General features: G+C 43.7%; 1 protein-coding gene across 2 annotated transcripts; it reads left to right on the top strand.

Moving 5' to 3' along the window:
- The first annotated feature begins 1,532 nt into the window (after positions 1–1,532).
- LEPROT lies at positions 1,533–18,260 on the top strand. Of its 2 annotated transcripts, none has more exons than XM_045064679.1 (4): positions 1,533–1,633; positions 6,798–6,873; positions 12,654–12,840; positions 14,528–18,260. In XM_045064679.1, exons 2-4 carry the CDS (start codon positions 6,845–6,847, stop codon positions 14,642–14,644), a joined length of 333 nt encoding a protein of 110 aa, XP_044920614.1. In that variant the 5' UTR covers positions 1,533–1,633; positions 6,798–6,844; the 3' UTR covers positions 14,645–18,260. The 2 variants fall into 2 exon arrangements, with proteins under 2 accessions (XP_044920614.1, XP_004763009.2); XM_004762952.3 differs by lacking the exon at positions 1,533–1,633 and adding an exon at positions 2,118–2,241.
- Positions 18,261–18,953: the final 693 nt, after the last annotated feature.

Here is an 18,953-nt window from a genome sequence, read left to right on the forward strand (position 1 = left end):
AGCTGGGGTGGGGGTGGATGGAAAGCCTGAACTTTCTTATGAGAGCAGCTTCGCACTATGGTAAAGGAGCTAAAAAAGACAGGCTTCCAGCATATGGCTGACTGATAGGCAGTTTCCCTGAATGCTTTAACAGGTATTAGAGGAATATGATACTCAAAAGAGGGAAAAAGACATTCTCAACAATCTTAAGTAGATTGCCAGCTGTAAAGCAGAGCACCGTGGAATTCTGGACCTGCAAGGGTCTGCAGGCAGCTGGGTATTAGCAACACCATGTTTTTAATAAGTGTACCTTCCATCTATGAGGAGAAATGGAAGGGGCTAGGAAAAAATTCACAAACGTGTGTTGAGACAATAACACATTAATTGTACAGTTTTGAAAAGGTAAACTGAATGGGGATCCTGAAAGGTGGTGGTGGTAGTGAGAATTTGTACTTCTCAGGCAGCCAGGGGAACCCCTTTATCTTTCAGTATTTGAAAATTAGGAAAAAGCAATAGAAAAGGGGCAGTAGTTCGCAGCTACAATGAGGTGTAAACGGCCTGTAATCCAACCTCCAAAAAGCTGGCAAGCCCTACCTTTTCTGAGCCTCTTTCCACAAAGGTAAAATAAAGCACTGGATCAAATGGCGTTTGAGGCTTCTTCCAGACTGGCCCCACCAAGACAAAACTCTCCATTCCCGGGAGGAAAAGTAAGTACAAAATGGCCCCATGAGGGTTAAACTGGACTAGGTTACCTGCAGATTTTGAGTCCTAAGGTGTAAGAATAGTATTTATTTAAATGTTCATTAAAGTTTCAGACGCAAAAGATTATTGGTCTTTGTCTTTCTAAACAAACCAGGGTGTAAGGGAAAAAACTGTGCTTAAAAAGTGTTAAAGTTAGTATTAAGCACGGCAAGTCCATGCAAATGCCAAGATCTTCAGGAGGGATGTCTCCTCTGAGCCTTTTCTCTGATGCTCCCATCTCCAGCCCAGCCGCAGTCCTCGTCCGATAAACGCAGATCCGCGCGCGCGCGCGTACACACACACACACACACACACACACACACACACACACACACACTCACACACACACACACACACACACACACACACACAGCACGTGGGGGCTCAGAGAATAATGCTGCTCTGTAAGTGGGTGTCCCTTCCTTCCCTACCGACTGTAATCCCACCCCCGTCCTTCTCTCCACCTTCTCGTTCTCCACCCTCGCGCAGAGATTACTTGTAGCCAGGAACGCGCCATGCGCGGTACCTGCACTGTGTGGGCTGCTCTGGAGTGTCTGGGCCCGCGGACCCAGCGGTGCCGGAGGAGCCGAGGCCCCAGCCGACGGACTGAAGGAGGGAACGTGGGGCTGGCTCGGGGATTACACCGAGGGCTCAGGATCTAGGAGGAGGGCTCCGGGGGCAGGACCGGGTTTACACGGTGACAGCAGGTTTCCAGTGCACGTTCCGTACCTGGATCACGGGATGGGGCGGGACTCTGCGAGCTGGAGACCGGGTTACGGGCGAGATGGGCGGGGCTCTGCGTGGCAGGCGTGAGCTGGGGACCCACGAGGGTCGGGTCTGAGAGGAGGGGACCACGCGGTCGGGACCGGTGGGGCCGGGGCTCCGAGTGGCGAAAGACCCCAGCCGCTGGGCTGTAAGTGTATGGAGTGAACTTGGAAACCACAAGGGACTGGCCTGAGCGGGACGGATCCTGGACAAACAAGGGCGGGGCTGTGCGTGTCCGGGAGGGTAAGATCTGGACTGTTAGGGGATCGGCTTGGCGGAGCTTGGAGAGGCAGGGGCGGGGCTCCGGGTGGCTGGGCGGGGAGGCTCTTCAAGGGCGGGGCTCTGCGAGGATTCTTGGAGAGGCAGGGGCGGGGCTCCGGGTGGCTGGGCGGGGAGGCTCGGCAAGGGCGGGGCTCTGCGAGGATTCTTGGAGAAGCACGGGCGGGGCTCCGGGTGGCGGGGCGGGGCTCTGCTGCGGGTCTTTGGCCGGCAGGGGCGGGGCTCCGGGTGGCTGGGCGGGGAGGCTCTTCAAGGGCGGGGCTCTGCGAGGATTCTTGGAGAAGCAGGGGCGGGGCTCCGGGTGGCGGGGCGGGGCTCTGCTGCGGGTCTTTGGCCGGCAGGGGCGGGGCTCCGCGTGAAGGGGCGGGCCGGGGACCTGCGGTGCCTTGCGGGGCCGGGTCTGGGCGGCAGCCGGGTGGTGGCAGGAAGCCGGAAGCAGCCGCGGCCCCAGCTCGGGAGACATGGCGGGCGTTAAAGGTACAACCGTGGCCCCCCAGCTCGCTCCCTGGTCCTGCGGTGGGGTGTCGCTTCCGTCCCGGGCTAAGCCTGGAGCTGCGCCTTCAGCGCGTGGGCGGGGACCGGCATCCCCTAGGCCCGCCGCGCTCCCCGCCTCTCCGGGGGGTGGGGGAAGTTCGCCCCCTCCCTTCGCCCCGCGGGGTGCGGGTGGCATCTCGCTGGTCTTCACGCTCCCGCTTGGGTCTCCGGCCGGAGCCAGGAGCAGTGCGTTCCTGGGACACCCGGGTTACCCCAGAGCATCCCCTCCCGACTCCTCAGCTCCTCGAGCGGTCCCCCGCCCCCACCTCTGCCGAGTTTTAAACAGGATTTCCACTTCCTGACATGTCCACCCTAACGCCTCTGCTCCCTCTTCCTGCAGCTCCGCAGTTTCGCGTTTCCTCCAGAGCAGCCATTGTCTCTAGTCTTCTGGGCACCGGGGCTCCTAATCCTCTCGTACTGATGATTTTTCCAGTTGAGCAGAGTTGACTGCAGGCAACGGAAGGCCCCCAGAAATTCCGCATTTTTCGTAGTTGTGGAGAAGAGATTAGTGGAATGTTAGCGTTCTTTCTTTAGTGTCTCTCAATGGACGGACAACAAAGTAGTGTTCGCACAGTGTTGTTGTTGTTTCTTTTAATGGGGCAGTTCAAAAGGGGTGGCAGCAGTGGGAGAGGCTACTGGAAGGCTTCCTTTTGGTGGGAAACCATTCGGATTTCTAATATTTGAATAGAGTAGTGGAACTTGTTTCTATATTGGAATTACTGTCCTCTTTAGAATTTGTACCCAAGGATCTTCCCAGTTAATCAGCATCTGCTATAAACATGTGTAGAGTATATTTGCATGCATGTGTGTGCACTCTGAAATTTAGGTGAGTATGTGACCTCTTAGCGGCAGACACATGTTATCATTATTTCTGGCTGACTTTTTTTTATTAGTTAAGTAAATATGGTTTACTTGGACGGTGTCCAGTGTGTGACATATCCGTTTGTAGCCAGTGCAGAAAACAGGTGACAAGTAGTATCTCAGTACTGCACTGTGCTGTTTAGTCATACCCCCAGATTATCCAATAATAAAAATGGTTATGTGTGAATTTGTTAGAAATTGTGTTGTAGTGAAAAAGAAGATAGACTATAAAATGGAAAAGATCTAGGGGAAAGAAGGATTTTAGAGATACCTTTTATTGAGAGACTGCTCTATGCCTATGACTTGGGATAAAAGTAATTTTGGGGTGACAGAACTGGAAATAATTACATTACTGTTGAAATGTCCAAGGTGTGCTTAGATAACAGGAGGAGCTAGAGATGGTGTTACGAATTGAATTGTATCCCTCAAAAGAAATGATCGAGTTCTAACTCCCCAGTACTTGTGAATGTGAGCTTATTTGGAAATAGGGTCTTGTCAGATATTATCAAGTTAAGATGAAATTGGATTAGAGTGTGCCCTAATCTGATGAGTGGTGTCCTTATAAAAAAGGAAATTTGCATATAGAGACATAGGGAGGTCACCACAGGGAAACAGGCCAAAACTGGAATGATGCAGGTAGACGCCAAGAAGCACCAAAGAGGAGTTAGGAAAAAGCAAGGAAAGAGTCTTGCCTTAGAACCTTTGGAGAAAGCATGGCTCTGCCAACACCTGGATTAGAGATGTCAAGCTTCCAGAACTGTGAGAAAATAAACTTCTGTGGTTCTTTTTTAAAAAAAAAAATATTTTATTTATTTATTTGACAGACAAGAGATCACAAGTAGGCAGAGAGAGAGGAGGAAGCAGGCTCCCTGCTGAGCAGAGAGCCCAATGTGGGGCTTGGTCCCAGGACCCTGAGATCATGACCCAAGTTGAAGGCAGAGGCTTTACCCCACTGAGCTACCCAGGCACCCCTAAACTTCTGTGATTCTAAAGGGTCTACTTTGTAGTACATTGTTAATAGCAGCCCCAGGAAACTAACACAAATGGGATTACTTAACCCTGCTCCTGGGAGAAGGAGGCAGCTCTCACAAAAGAGCCAATTTTGCACTGAATCTAAAAAAGTCAGTAAGGGAAAGGCTTATTACTAAGGATGGAGCAAGGACAGAGTTTTTTCCAAGTGGAGAGAACATGTCCCAAACAACTTGGAGGCCGTGAGAGCAGCTGTGAATGGGTTACACCATCTCTATTTGCGAGACCACTGTCTGCTACGTGGAGGCTGGATTGGAAGAGTCACAGTCGCAGGCAGGTGTTAGATGGTGAGGGTCTGCACTAGTGCAATAGCAAAAGGTTTGGGAGAAGAGGGTGGACATCTCGGTCCTTTAGGGCTGCTCTAACAAAAATGCCAGAAAACTGGATGGCTTCAACAGCAAACATATATTTCTCAGTCCTGGATCCTGAGAAGTCCAAGATCAGGGTGCCAGCAGATTCAGGGTCTGATGAATGCCTGCTTTCTCATTTACAGGCAGCTGTCTTCTTACTGTCCTCACATGGCAGAGAGGGCAAGGGATCTCTGGAGTCCCATTTGTGAGGGCACAAATCCCATCTATGAGGGCCCTTCCTGAATGACCTAATCACCTCCTAGAAGCTTTAAATACCATCACGTTGGCACTAGGGTTTAACTTGAATTTGGAGAGAGGACACACTCAATTGGTTTGTAGCAGTAGGTTTGAATGACATCTGGGAGATTGAGTCACCTTGAATTGATGATTTTTCTCTAAGAGTGTGATGATGGTGTTGGTTGGTTTTTCAGGATAGAACTTAAAGGGGCACCTGGGTGGCTCAATTAGTTAAGTGTCTGCCTTCGGCTCAGGTCATGATCCCAGGGTCTTGGGATGCAGCCCCACATTGGACTCCCTGCTCATTGGGGAGCCGGCTTCTCCCTTTTCCTCTGCCTGTTGCTCCCCCTGCTTGTGCTCTTTCTCTGTCAAATAAATTAATAAAATCTTTAAAAAGGTAGAATTTAAAGGGAAGAAGTGTGTTTGAAAGGAGAGGGTGGGATGTTTAAGTTTTACACATGTGTCTTGTGCTTTGGATTTATACCTTTAGCAAAGAATGTTGCTAAGATGAGCAGAAATCTTTGTCAGGCAACATTTATTCATGGAACACCTCCTTTTGCCAAACACTTCACATAGATTATCTCCTTTACTTCCCATCAGCTCTGTGATAAGGTGGCACCATTATTCCCATTTCACAGGTGAGAAATCAGATTGAAAGCTTCAGTTTCTCTCCAAGGTCACACAACCAGTTGGTGGCAGTGTTAAGAGTTGAACCCTTGTTGGTGATTCAGAGCTCAAGATTTTTTAACAGCCCTGATACTCTTTCTCCCACTCTGCAGCGTGACAAGGACAAATTCGTTCCTACCCCCTCAGAGATTAGTGTTGAACAGACGCAGGGAATAAATATTTTATTCAGTGGATACTAGTTGGGAATCATTTTCTATGAAGACATGAAAGCAGTCTGCAAATACTTGGAAGTACTGTGGTTGGGGGAGGCAAAATGATCAAAGGATATGTATATTACAGTGAGGCATTTTTGGATATAATTTAAAGAAAGGATTTTCAGCATTTGGATATTGTCAGAAGGAGATCATCTGCCCCTGGCGGCAGTGAGTTCCAACTGGAGTTGTGCAGACTGGCTGGCTAGCTAGCCCCTTGTGATGAATAGAGGGGATTTATATATTAGATAGGGGTTGGGAAGTGCTTGAGACCTTTCTCACCTAATGATTTTAACATGGTGGGCATAGGTAGTCATTTGCCAGTCAAATGTGATAATAGCTAATGAAATAGGTAAATCACTATCTTTGCTTAATTCGGGGACCTTTTTTTAAAAAATATGTGAAGTAACAGTTGTACTTCCTTTTTTTTTTTTTTTTTTTTTTAAGATTTTATTTATTTATTTGAGAGAGAATGAGTGAGAGGGAACATGAGAGAGGAGAAGGTCAGAGGGAGAAGCAGACTCCCCAAGGAGCTGGGAGCCTGATGCGGGACTCGATCCTGGAAGTCTGGGATCATGACCTGAGCTGAAGGCAGTTGCTCAACCAACTGAGCCACCCAGGCGCCCCAATTAGGGACCTTTTAATTCTTTCTTTAATTGAATGTTTTTACTGAGATCTAAATCACATACCATAAAATTAGCCCTTTTAAAGTGTAAAATTGAGGGCACCTAATTTTGGTTGGTTGGTTAAGCATCTGCCTTTGTGCTTAGGCCATACTGGGCTCTCTGCTCAACTGGGAGAGCAGAGCTCTCCCTCTCTCTCTCTACCTGTCACTCCCCCTACTTGTGCTTTCTCTCTCTCTGTCAAATAAATAGATAAAATTTAAAAAAAAAAGGTGTAAAATTCTGTGGTTTTTAGTATATTCACAAGGTTGTGCAGTCATCACTACTAGTTAATTCCAGACCATTTCATCACCCGCAGAAGAAACTCCATACCCATTGTACTAGTTAATTCCAGAATATTTTATCACCCACAGAAGAAACTCCATCCCCATTAGTAAGCACTCTCTATTCCTCCTCTCCTCCCCTAAAGTCCTGACAACCCCTGATCTGGGATCTTTAACTCTTGGTTTTATTCTTCACAGCTCTCGTGGCACTGTCCTTCAGTGGGGCCATTGGGCTGACTTTTCTCATGCTGGGATGTGCCTTAGAGGATTATGGGTAAGTTATCATCTCAAAAAGAACCATTCTTGTTTTTGTGCCTTTGTCACCCTTAGTATGAGCGTTAGTAAGTTTGGTCCGTGTGGCACCAAGCTCTCACCAATGAGTCAGTGAAGTCCAGGTCCCTTCTTGGGTCAGTTGTGTTTGTACAGAGAGAAAAGCTCTTTTTAAACTTGATGTATTCATTCAGTAAGCTTGGACTGAGCACCTGTTCTGGACCAGCTGGGGATGCAAGAATGAAGAGATGCAGTCCTTTCCTCACGGAGCTCACAGTTCTAGGTGTGCCTGAGAGGCAGGCAGGTGATGGTCCAGTTGATCGGTAGTGGAGTTGAGCGCAAAGGACCCTGAGCACTTTGAGAAGGCATATTTGAGTCTTCTTGGTAGAGTTAGGGAGAGCTGCAGAGAAGCAGTGCTCTTTAAGCCGAGACGTGGTGCCTGAATAAGACTTTGTGGGGCTGATGAGTTAGGGGAGGGCATTCTAGGCAGAGGGAACATTCAACAAAAATTTCTTTATTCAGCAGCTGTTGGTCAAGTGCTTACCATGTACCAGCCGCTATTACAGGACCGGAGGGTTAAGGAATAAGAGAACCAAGGCCCTGCTCTCTTAGAGTGTGTATTTCAGTGGGGGAGACAGACAATAAACAGATTGAAAAATGTCCATTCTATCAGTGGCAGAAATGTTATGAAAAATAAAGGATAAAGGGCACAAATGCCCTGGGGAGAGTGGTCAGGCAGGCCTCTCAGAGAGGGTGCCGTGTGAGCAGAAATGTAAAGGAAATAAGGAAGTAGGCCATGCAGATAACTGGGGAAAGAGGACTTTGGGCAGCAGGAAAATTCTATGGCAAGGCTCACAGACATAGAGCATATAGACTGTTGAGGAACCCACATGTGGTTCGTTATGGTAGAGCATGGAATACAGCTGGGATGGGTAGAAGGAAGGGTTGGTCAAGGATGTAGAATCAGTCAATCTGTAAGACACTGTATGCCATGTAAAGGAGGTGAGATTTTGTCCTTCAGGCAGTAGGAGCTGGAAAAATACCTTGAGAATAGATTTAGAGGGTGAGGGGGTTTACGTTTTAAGAAGGGCAGTCTGGCCCAAATGTGACAGTGGGTAGCAAGGTCCTGAAAGTGCAGTCAGGGCGAGTAGCAGGGCACTGCTCTCATCAGTCAAGCCAAATGTAGGGCCATGGCAGTAGCAATAGAAAGAAAGGAAAGAGAGATAGATCCAGGTTGTCAGAACTAACAGGTTTTGTTAACTGATGTCAGGGTTCAGCAAGGGGAAAGGGTTTGGGGATGCCCTCCCAGGTGATTGGCCTGGGCAACTAACTGCACAGGAGGTGATGGAACTAACTTAAATCATCTGGAGCAAGTCTGCAGGACATTGATGAGTTCAAATCTCCCCCCTGCCCCCAACCTCCGGGGCACCTAAGTGGCTCAGTTGGTTGAGTGTCTGCCTTCGACTTAGGTCAGGATCCCAGGATCCTGGGATGGAGCCCCACATCGGGTTTCCTGCTCATTGGGGCACCTGCTTCTCCCACTCCCTCTGCTCCTCCACTGACTCATGCTCTCTTTCTCACTTGCTCTCTAATAAAAAAAAATACAGTCTTTAAAAAAAAAAAAACAAAAAAAAAACCCTCTCCTCCCAGTCCTGGCCAGCTATCACAGAAATTGTGTGTACATGAGAGGGAGCCAGTTGTAAGCAATAATTAACATTTGTCAAGAGTGTGTGTAACTATTACCTGAGTCTAGCTTTAAGGATATAAGTTATCCTCATTTCTAGCTGGGGAACCAAAGCCCAGAGTGGCTAAAGACTTAACCAAATCGCACAGCCTTAAGTGACTCATGTCCTGAATCTTTTGACCATTTTTCTGTAACCAACTCTAAATCCAGGTGTTCTAATTCTCTGTGATCTCTATAAGGTTAAATAAAAAAATGAGCTGTTACTGCTACAATGATGAAATTAGTCTTACATCTTAACGACGGTAACCCAGTGTTATTGTCTGCATTACAAGTCAGCAAACTGGCGCACAGGCCAAACAATTCCTGATGGCTATTTTTGTAATTGATATTTTATCGGAACTCAGTGACACTTATTTGTGTACTATGTTTGATTACTTTTATACTACAGGGACAGAGTATTTGAGAGAGAGAGAATACAACTTGCAGAGTCTAAAATGTTTACTCTTTGGTCTTTCTGGAAAATGTTTGCCAGTCTCTGGCCTACATGTTTTCTGAATAGTTAACATTTAATATTTAAATTTTGTGTATAAACAAGGTTGCTTCTATATTACAGTTCTTGTAGTTGAATATTGATGGCTTACTGTGAACATGAATGTGGTCTCCTGCATTGTTTTACAGAAAACTCTCACTGTGTTCTAGGAAGAATTAAGAGCTTGTGGCTGTGGGCATGTCTGGTCATAGCAGGGTCTAATCCAGACCTATTCTCTCTGTATCTCCATTTCCTCACTGGTAAAACAAGGACTTTGAACTAGAGAATCTCTAAAGGCCCCTTCACCAATATTATTTGATGATTCTTGAAACATACAAAAATCCCTATAATATGAAATTAGGATTTAGAACTCAGTGTTTCCATCCTGAGTTCTATTGATAAATGGCCATTTCCCTTGCTTTCTGGTTACCATCCTGCACTCCTAAATCTGTGGCCAAAATAAGCTTTCATCACAGTGTAGCTTTGTCACAACTTCTGCTTATAGGTGCTGGCTATCAGGATGGATCTGTATTGTGCTATGTATTTCTGTGATGTAGATATATAAATGTGAATAGAGACTGCTTTTTTCTGTTAAGGAATGAAGTGTAATAAACATCTACCTGATGGAGAAACATGTTTTTGAAGTAGTTATAGAGAAAATGTAATGGAAAAGCAGATGGCAATTTTTAAATAATGTAAAACACTATATTATTATTGTTACCTCTTATAGTAAAGGTTGTCTAAAATTTTTGCAAGTAAGCATATCTATTTTTATAACTTTCATACTTAAAATTCATTTTGTTTATTCAGTAAGTATTAACAGAATGCCTCATTCTAGGTCATAGAGATATATGGTGATTGATTAAGACAAATTAGAATCTTGTTCTCATAACAAGGAACATATCAAATAGGGATAAGTGCTGTGCAAAAAGTTAAGGAGGCAATGTGCTTAAGTATAACTTGAAGTATTTAAAATGGATGGTCCATTTTATTTCGTGTAGCATAATGTCCTCTGTGTCCACCCATATCATCACAAATGCAAGATCTCATTCTTTTTTTATGGCTGAGTAATATTCCTGTGTGTGTGTGTGTGTGTGTGTCCATCCGTCCGTCCCATATCTTCCTGATCCTTTCATCTACTGATGGACTTTTGGTTATTTCTATATCCTGGCTATTGTAAATAATGCTGCAATGAATATAGATATGCATGTATCTTTTTCAAATCAGTGTTTTTTTCTTTTCTTGGAGTAAATACCCAAGTAATTACTGGGTCATATGGTAACTCTAGTTTTTTTTTTTTTTTTTTTGAGGAACCTCCATACTATTTTCCACAGTGGTTGCATCCATTTGCATTCCTATCAACAGTGCACAAGGGTTCCCTTTTCTCTACATACTTGGCACTTCTTGTTACATCTTGTCTTTTTGATACTAGCCATTCTGACAGGTATAAGATAATATCTCATTGTGGTTTTTGATTTGCATTTTTCTGATGTTGAGTGATGTTAAGCATCTTTTCATGTGTCTGTTGGCCATCTGTATTTCTTCTTTGGGAAAAATATCTGTTCAGCTCCTCTGCCCTTTTTAAATTGGATCGCTTGGGGTTTTTTTGGTGTTGAGTTGCATAGGTTCTTTATATGTTTAGTATATTAACATCTTACCAGATGTATCATTTGCAGATATCTTCTCCCATTCAGTAGGTTACCTTTTCATTTTATTAATGGTTTTCTTCACTGTGCAAAAGCTTTTTATTTTAATGTAGTTCCAGTAGCTTTTTTCCCCTTGCCTGTGGAGACTTCCCTAGGAAAGTGTTGCTAAGGCTGATGTCAGAGATTATTGCCTATGTGTTCTTCTAGGAGTTTTATGGTTTCAGGTCTCACTTTTAGGTCTTTAATCCATTTTGAGTTTATTTTTATATATGATATAAGGAATTGGTCCCGTTTCATTCATTTGCATTAGCTGTTTCACCATTTATTTTTTTTATTTTTTATTTTTTTTTAAAAGATTTTATTTATTTATTTGACAGACAGAGATCACAAGTAGGCAGAGAGGCAGGCAGAGAGAGAGGAGGAAGCAGGCTCCCTGCTGAGCAGAGAGCCCGATGTGGGACTCGATCCCAGGAACCTGAGATCATGACCTGAGCCGAAGGCAGCGGCTTAACCCACTGAGCCACCCAGGCGCCCTGTTTCACCATTTATTGAAGAGAACAAATTGACGGTTGGGCTGGGAGGTGGAGGGATGGGCAGAATGGGTGAAGGGCAATGGTAGATGCAGGCTTCCAGTTATGGAATGAATAAGTCATCGGGTTAAAAGGCACAGCATAGGGAATATAGTCAGTGGTATCGTAATAGCAATGTATGGAGACAGGTAGTAGCTACACTTGTGAACATAGCGTGGTGTGTAGACTTGTTGAATCACTGTGTTGTATACCCGAAAACTAATGTAACATTGTGTGTCAACGATACCTCAATAAAAAAATGGAAGAAAGTAAGTTGAAATGGTCAGGGAGACCATTTGTAAGTAAGTTGAAATGGTCAGGGAGAGCCACCTTTAGAAGAAGGCCTCAGTGTTTAGATTACATAAGAAGGAACCAGCCAATGAGAAGAGGGGGAGGTGAGCATTCTAAGCAGAGGACATGGTTATTACAGAAACCTTAATATAGGGATGAGCTCAGAGTGTTTAAGGAACAGAAAAAAGGCTAGTGTGGCTGCTGAGTGAGTAAAGAGAAGATGGCACAAAATGAAGGGATCATATAAAGCTTTGTAGGCCAGGGCAAGGAATCTGGGTTTTCTTAAGCCATTGAAGGGTTTCCAACATGCATATACTCAGAAGATCTCTATTGAATTAGCACATTGAAGGCACTGTGCTGTGTTCTCTAGGGAAAGCAAAGATGACTGGGTGAAGTCATCTGCACTAAGTGAAGACTGTCTTTAAGAAATTACAGCCCAGGGCTCAGTGGGTTAAACCTCTGCCTTTGGTTCAGGTCATGATCTCAGGGTCCTGGGATAGAGCCCCGCATCAGGCTCTCTGCTCAGCAGGGAGCCTGCTTCCCCCTCTCTCTGCCTGCCTCTCTTCCGACTTGTGATTTTTCTCTCTGTCAAATAAATAAATAAAATCTTTAAAAAAGAAAGAAAGAAAGAAATAACAGCTCAGAGGGTGCCTGGGTAGCTCAGTCCTGGGGTCAGGTGCTTGGGGCACAGCTACCTGCTTCTCCCTCTGCCTGCCTCTCCCCATGCTTGTGCTCTATGTCAAATAAATGAATAAAATCTTTTTAAAAAATTACAGTTCAGGAAGCTCAGTAATAACAGAAAACTACTAATAAAGATTCTAGGTTACACGTTGTATAGTTGTTTTTTTTAACATCATGTAAACTACTTATTAAAGGACTAATAATTTTTAATCATTATATCTTATTTGTTCCTGGTATAAATTATCTCCTGTACGAGTACTAACAATTAAATGAATGATTGTTTGACCCAGACATTGAAGCTAATTCTGACTTTGAAATGGCAGAGTGTCTTTAAAATGTAACCGTGACTTTTCTTTTTGCGTTTCTTCTGGGTCCACCTGACAGCGTTTACTGGCCCTTGTTTGTCCTGATATTTCACGTCATCTCTCCCATCCCCCATTTCATTGCCAAAAGAGCAACTTATGACTCCGACGCCACAAGTAGTGCCTGCCGGGAACTGGCATATTTTTTTACTACTGGAATTGTTGTCTCTGCCTTTGGATTTCCTGTTATTCTTGCCCGTGTGTCCGTGGTAAGTTTTGTCTCCTATTGTTTTGCCTGGATGTTGCTGAGTTTACATCAAATACGTGTGTCCAGAACATCAATTTCATTTCCAGGGCTGAGGCTTAAGACTCAAATCCATACGTGTGTTTAGTTGCGCTCTTCCATTTTAGATCTCCCTATCAGTGTCTTGGCCTTGTTTTCAGAATGCTTTGTTTCTCTCACAACTTGTAGCCAGACCATGTGATTTTCTTGCCTTTTTGACTTGAGGCTATTTTCCAGAATTGTGCTTAAGTCCTTGCTGCTTAGGGCGATCCACTGAGACTAGGATAGCAATGCTCTTTGGTTCCAAAGTGAATGTCATCTCAGATTCTTCTCCAGTAAATATGATCATGGACACAATTTTCAACCCAATACAGTTGGCATATTTTGAGGTCCACTGTGGCCTCTAGAAGATATAGTGATAAGATGACATCTTCACATCTAATACAAAATTTTTCTTTTTGTCTCCAAAACACACACTGTGGGTATAATTTATTTACTTGGACGTTCAGTGCCTTTCATCCTACTTGCGTTTATTCCCACTCGCTACATACTGTTTCAGTTTCATGAAACTCTTATTTGGGGCATTAGATATCTTACTTGGGGCATTGAATCTTTGGAACATCTGCTATTTGTAAGATACCAGGAATAAGAGCCAGATACTGTCTCTGTTCCAGAAAGCACAGAAACTAGCCTGATGGGTAAGTACACTATAAATGTATTATGTATGATAATTGAAACATGATCACAACACAATAGGAGCACCGGGAAGAAATTCCAACTGGCATTTGATGTAGGCCTCTGAGGATAAATAAGGTTTTGATTAGAGTAGGGAAGGCTGTTATATGGAATGGCCCCCAAGTGTGAAAAGGCAATATGTGGTTTAACGAACAGTTCAGTATAATGGAGCCAAAGGACGTGGTTGAGATCAAGGCCACAAAGGCTGGTGAAGCCCAGTTGGGCAGGCTCTTGAGTGCCATGCCAGTTTGCACTCTATCTAGATAATAGCGAAGCTTTGAAGGTTTTCGAGTGCAAAATCATCACGACTTTATTCTTTGTGTACCTTAGACCAGTGCTTCTTTTGTTTGGCTATAAGGATTTCTGTTTTATGCATCATGTTTTATGAAGAACCCCTTTCATTGACGTTTTCTTTCTACCGGTTAAATTAAAACAAAGAATGGCCACTAGAGGGTACTCTCATCCCCTCCTGGGCCTCCGCAGTACCATCTGCCACACTGGAAAGCTGTTTTCATTTGTATGCAGATTATTATTTAAAGCTTAAAAAAGAAACCGACCAATCCATAACTCTCCAGTTCCTATTTTCCTGAAAGAAGGCAATGGGTATAGAACTTCTAGTACCCGGTATTATAATTGGACCCTTTGTGTTCCGGCTGCTTGTATTTTACTTAAGGTAATCATCGTCTACTGAAGACAAGTTGAGAAATATGTCTAATGGGGAAAATGATAAGGACGATACAGACTTAATTATCAAGCCTCGTGAAGTAATTAGGCTAATTACTGAATAGTTCATTGTCTCCTGCCTGTTCCATTATTAAGCCTTTTAGCGGTTTTATGTGATATTTCATTGGATAATTCTAATGCAGAAAATAAGAGAGACTTTCAAAGAGTGCAATATGAAGAAAGTAAAGATTTAATCCTCTTTTCTTGTGTTTCAGATCAAATGGGGAGCCTGTGGCCTTGTGCTGGCAGGCAATGCAGTCATTTTCCTTACAATTCAAGGTTTTTTCCTTGTATTTGGAAGAGGAGATGATTTTAGCTGGGAACAGTGGTAGCACTTTATTCTGATAAAATGCATTTTATTTCTTAGAAGTCATACTATAAGTATTTGTTGCACATATGGCCTTTTACTATGAAATTTCATATGCTGATTTTTTTTATGCCTTTATATCATTTTCACTGTAAGAAGGACTACATGAGAAAAAGATTCGTTTTATTTCCAGCCAGCAGTGCTCTTCATTTACTCAAGTTGAATTAGGTTATTTGTTTGGCTGTTCATATAGTCATGGTGCTCTCAGAAAATACATGAACACAGTCTTGTAGATGGCTGCTCACTCGTGCAAGGCACCTTTTACCCAGGGATGAGCGTGGTGGGCAGAAAACTGCAGACTCCAGGAGACTGGAGTGCGAGTCTCCTTCTGCCCAGGATTCCCAAGATGTACTTGTGGCCCAGAAAGACAGAGACGGAGGGAGCTCCCTCTTGGTGTTGTAGATCCTTGCTTCTCAAAGTGCTGTCGGTTGGGTCCGTACAGCACCTGCCTCTCCTAGGAGCCAGCATGTACAGAATCAGATGCCCCACCAGGGACCCAGAGCGTTTTGGATGAGATCCCAAGTGAATTACGTGCACATGCAAGTGGGATCAGTGCCGTCACAGAGGGATAATTACCACATCTGGTGCCCTTGTCTTTACTTTGGCTGAACCACTTAACCTCTCTAGGTGTTAGCAGCTCATTTGTAAAAACTGTTTCACCTGCCTTCATGTTGAGGCCTAGCCCAGAGTCTGTGGCTATTTGTGAAACGTCCAAACTGATACTGTCGTTCCTCACTTTTGTGAAATTGTTCGCAGCCGGGAGCGCTGGTGTCTTCACACCATCTGAAGTGCAGTGGCTGTTTGCCCGGTGCTGGGGGAACAGAATCACCCCAGAGGGAGGCCAGGTTGGAACCTGTCCCTGCTTCAGCAGGGTGGGCAAAAGCAGATAGGTAATACTGTTGCATTTCTCTTAATAACCACACGCCTCTCCCCCGCTGCTCTGTGGTGCGCTCTGCCTCCCCCCCACCAAACACACACACTCAGTGGTTCTGACTTGCCCTGACCTCCTCCCGGCTCTGCCTCTTCCTCTCCATGGAGCCAAGTAAGCAGGCAGAGGGTGAGCTGCTTATTTTCTTTACATGTTGATGTACTTAACTGTCTTTCACACCTTAGAGGTCTTTTTATTTATATAATACATACCTAAAACACCTTATGCCACTTTGAATGAATCATTGGGAATACGTGTCATGCTGGCTTCTCTAATCAGTTTTTCTTGCTCAATTTTTTGTCCAAGGTCTATTGAGAAAGGGAAATACAGGAACTAGAAGCACTTGGTGAGAATATAATGACTTCAAAGCATTGTTAATGTGTGATAACTGACATAAGTTTAAAACACTGAAATTTTGAAGTTTGGAATCGGAGGAATTAGTATATATTTTCAGATTCTGGAGTGATCTGGGACCAGGAGAAGAGAGTGGTGATACCTAAAAGGACAGCGTGCAGTTATAGTCTGGGCTCGTGCATGATTTTATGTTTTCCAAGTTCTATGTACATGCAGAATTATGATGTTACTTCCAACATTTATACTAGAAGAATGATACAGACACTTTATAATTTTAACCAGCATTTTTAATAACACTTATTGCACTTACTTTATTATAATAAATCTCTTTTAACACAAAAGGAAGTTTAATTTCAAGTCTTTATTCTGATGTAGCCTTGCTTAAAAGATAGAAAAGTGAGAATCTCTTCGTGTTCGGAAATGGGCAGTTTGAGCAATAATCTATCTGCCGTATAGTAATAGCAATACATTTTAAGATACCATTTTGAATGTCTTGTTGGCTTGTAATAGTATTTCTTTTCCAATAGTGGAAATAGTGTTTAATTTATACTCTCCTTTTGCAAAAGCGTCTTTATTACCTATACATATTTCAAATAACCAAGGTAGCCTTAATATGTAGCCTTAAAGCATTGCCTCTTGATTGTATTTCCAGATTGATGTAAAGTACTTGGGTAGAGAATGTTTGTAAGTATTCCCTAATAGTAGAATGGGCTCATTGAAGTGATAGACTGTTAAATTTGCTCTGTGTCTGAAAATGAACATTTATTCTTAGTGCTTAAGTGTCAATTAAGTAATAAATGCTGATAGGAAGTATTGCTGTGTATAAATGTACAAGTTTCCTTTTGATGACGCAGATGTTGGGCATTTTTTTTTCCTTAGAAAAGGTTTATTATTTTTTTTTCTGTACACCTTAGAAAATATTTTGGAGATTCAGAGCACATTGATGACATTCTAAAACTGAGAATACACATAAAAATTGCTCACAAGTAAGTAATCTTGTGAAGGGATTCTCTATCGTGTTCCCGACAACTGGCTTACAGCAGGACTTTGGAACACTTTGCCACGGGAAGTGGGAGATGGGTGATTGAGTCCCCAGGCCAGGCCTTCCGAGGCAGGCTAACTCCTTGTATTGTTGACTTCTAATGCTCAGGGTACCTGCCTGAATTTTGGGGCTCGGAAACAGGGTAGCTTGAACAGGGTGGAGAAAGGAAAGTTTCAATTTCCACCTCTTTTCCTAAGAACAAAGGTCTTTCTTCCATTTTTGCAGCACTTCCCATCCTCTAATACCCTTGGGGTCCAGGTACTTTCCTCTGAGTTTTCTGGCCTCCTCTCCTGATATGGGGCCTTCCTCCCAGCCTGACCTACATGCTGGCCTCCTCCAGTGTCCAGATCACCCACCTCTCTGCTCCTCCCCTGTCAGTTGTCTTCGTGTGGCTGATAGTGTGTGGTGCTGGTCAGACTCCTTCCCAGAAGAAAAGGATGACTTGTGCTCATCTCCCCCCTCCCCTGGAACTCTTTCCAGTCCCCGCAGCACCCCCAGCAGCCTGTACTTTCCAAGCTGTGCTGCAGCTGCGTTTTTACAAGGGAGTGCCTTGGAACCCAAAGGCTCATTCACAGAAAATGGCAGAGTTTCAAAGTAAAGTGGAAAATGCATTCCAGCAGTTTATAGAAGGAGCATAATATTTGGGTTAGGGGCAACCCTCTCATCTCTCATCCCTTCCTCTGGGTGAGTTCTCAGCTGGTTGTACTTTTCATGGTTGTTTCTTTTCCTCTACTTAGGGACCCACAGATTTTTCTTAGAGTCCTCAAGAAGTCTTTGCCTCTGAGGTATTCCCTTGATGAAGACCGTTCTAGAGGCTGAAACATTTCATTAAGTTAATAACATTCCTAATGCTCTCAGGGAAATGCTTAGGAGATGTCACAAAAATGTGTCCTTCTCCAAGCTGGCAAAAAATTCAGATTTTGCACCATAACTTAACCAGATTTTTATGAGGATGCTAGCATTTTCCAAGTATAGTAATTAGTTCACAACTGGGAACTGTTATTTCTGTAAATGGATATAAGTTGTGTGTTTTAAGTGTTTTTTCCCCATGCTGCCGTATGAAGTACCTTATTTGCAAAAATCCCCGTATGTAATAGCTCAAGAATTACAACCTGCTTTGTGGTGGCCGTGCTTCTGGAATAGAGCCAGCGAAACCTGAACATGATGTGAAAGATCTCCAAGACTGCTTTAGAAGGAATTATATATGTATGATGAGGATGATTACTTTTGAAATAAAACATGTCATTTATACTTTAACAAAGACTTTTATGTATGTTATTAAACTAAAACTTTCAGTGTAAGCAGATTTATTTCCCCAGTGTTTTTGTTTGGATAATCTTAATGTGACTGTGACCAGTTTTGATCCTGTACTTACTGTGGTTGAAGAGAAGCAGTCCAGGGATATGGCCAGACTGGAATGAATCCAGTTCCTAATTAACACTCCTGAGGGTTGAGAGTGGTATCGGGCCATGGTTCATCAATGATGGCTGTATTGGAAAAGGGAGAAAACTCAACGGTTTAAAAAACTGCTGTATATACTCTAAAAAGTCTTTTTTAAAAATTAGCGTATAATGTATTTGTTTCAGAGGTCCAGGTCTGTGATTCATTAGTCTTACACAATTCACAGTGCTCAACATAGCATATACCCTCTCCAGTGTCCATCACCCAGCCACCTCCCCTCTAGCAACCCTCAGTTTGTTTCATGAGAAACTTAAGAGTCTCTTACGGTTTGTCTCCCTCTCTGGTTTTATCTTGTTTCATTTTTCTCCTCTCTTCCCCTATGATCCTCTGCCTTGTTTCTCAAATTCTCCATATCAGTGAGATCATATGAGAATTGTCTTCCTCCAATTGACTTATTTCACTTAGCATAATACCCTCTAGTTCCATCCACGTTGTTGCAAATGGCAAGATTTTGGGATTTTTTTGATGGATGTATAATATTCCATTGTA

This window comes from Mustela putorius, unplaced genomic scaffold (assembly GCF_011764305.1).
Source record: "Mustela putorius furo isolate JIRA1106 unplaced genomic scaffold, ASM1176430v1.1 tig00003853_pilon_pilon_pilon, whole genome shotgun sequence".
Taxonomy (NCBI): Eukaryota; Metazoa; Chordata; class Mammalia; order Carnivora; family Mustelidae; genus Mustela; species Mustela putorius.

Excerpts from the sequence above, each read along its gene's own strand:
- LEPROT (XM_004762952.3), top strand. Across the intron at positions 6,874-12,653 it reads TGTGCCTTAGAGGATTATGG|CGTTTACTGGCCCTTGTTTG; the intron begins GTAAGTTATCAT and ends TCCACCTGACAG. Across the intron at positions 12,841-14,527 it reads TTCTTGCCCGTGTGTCCGTG|ATCAAATGGGGAGCCTGTGG; the intron begins GTAAGTTTTGTC and ends CTTGTGTTTCAG.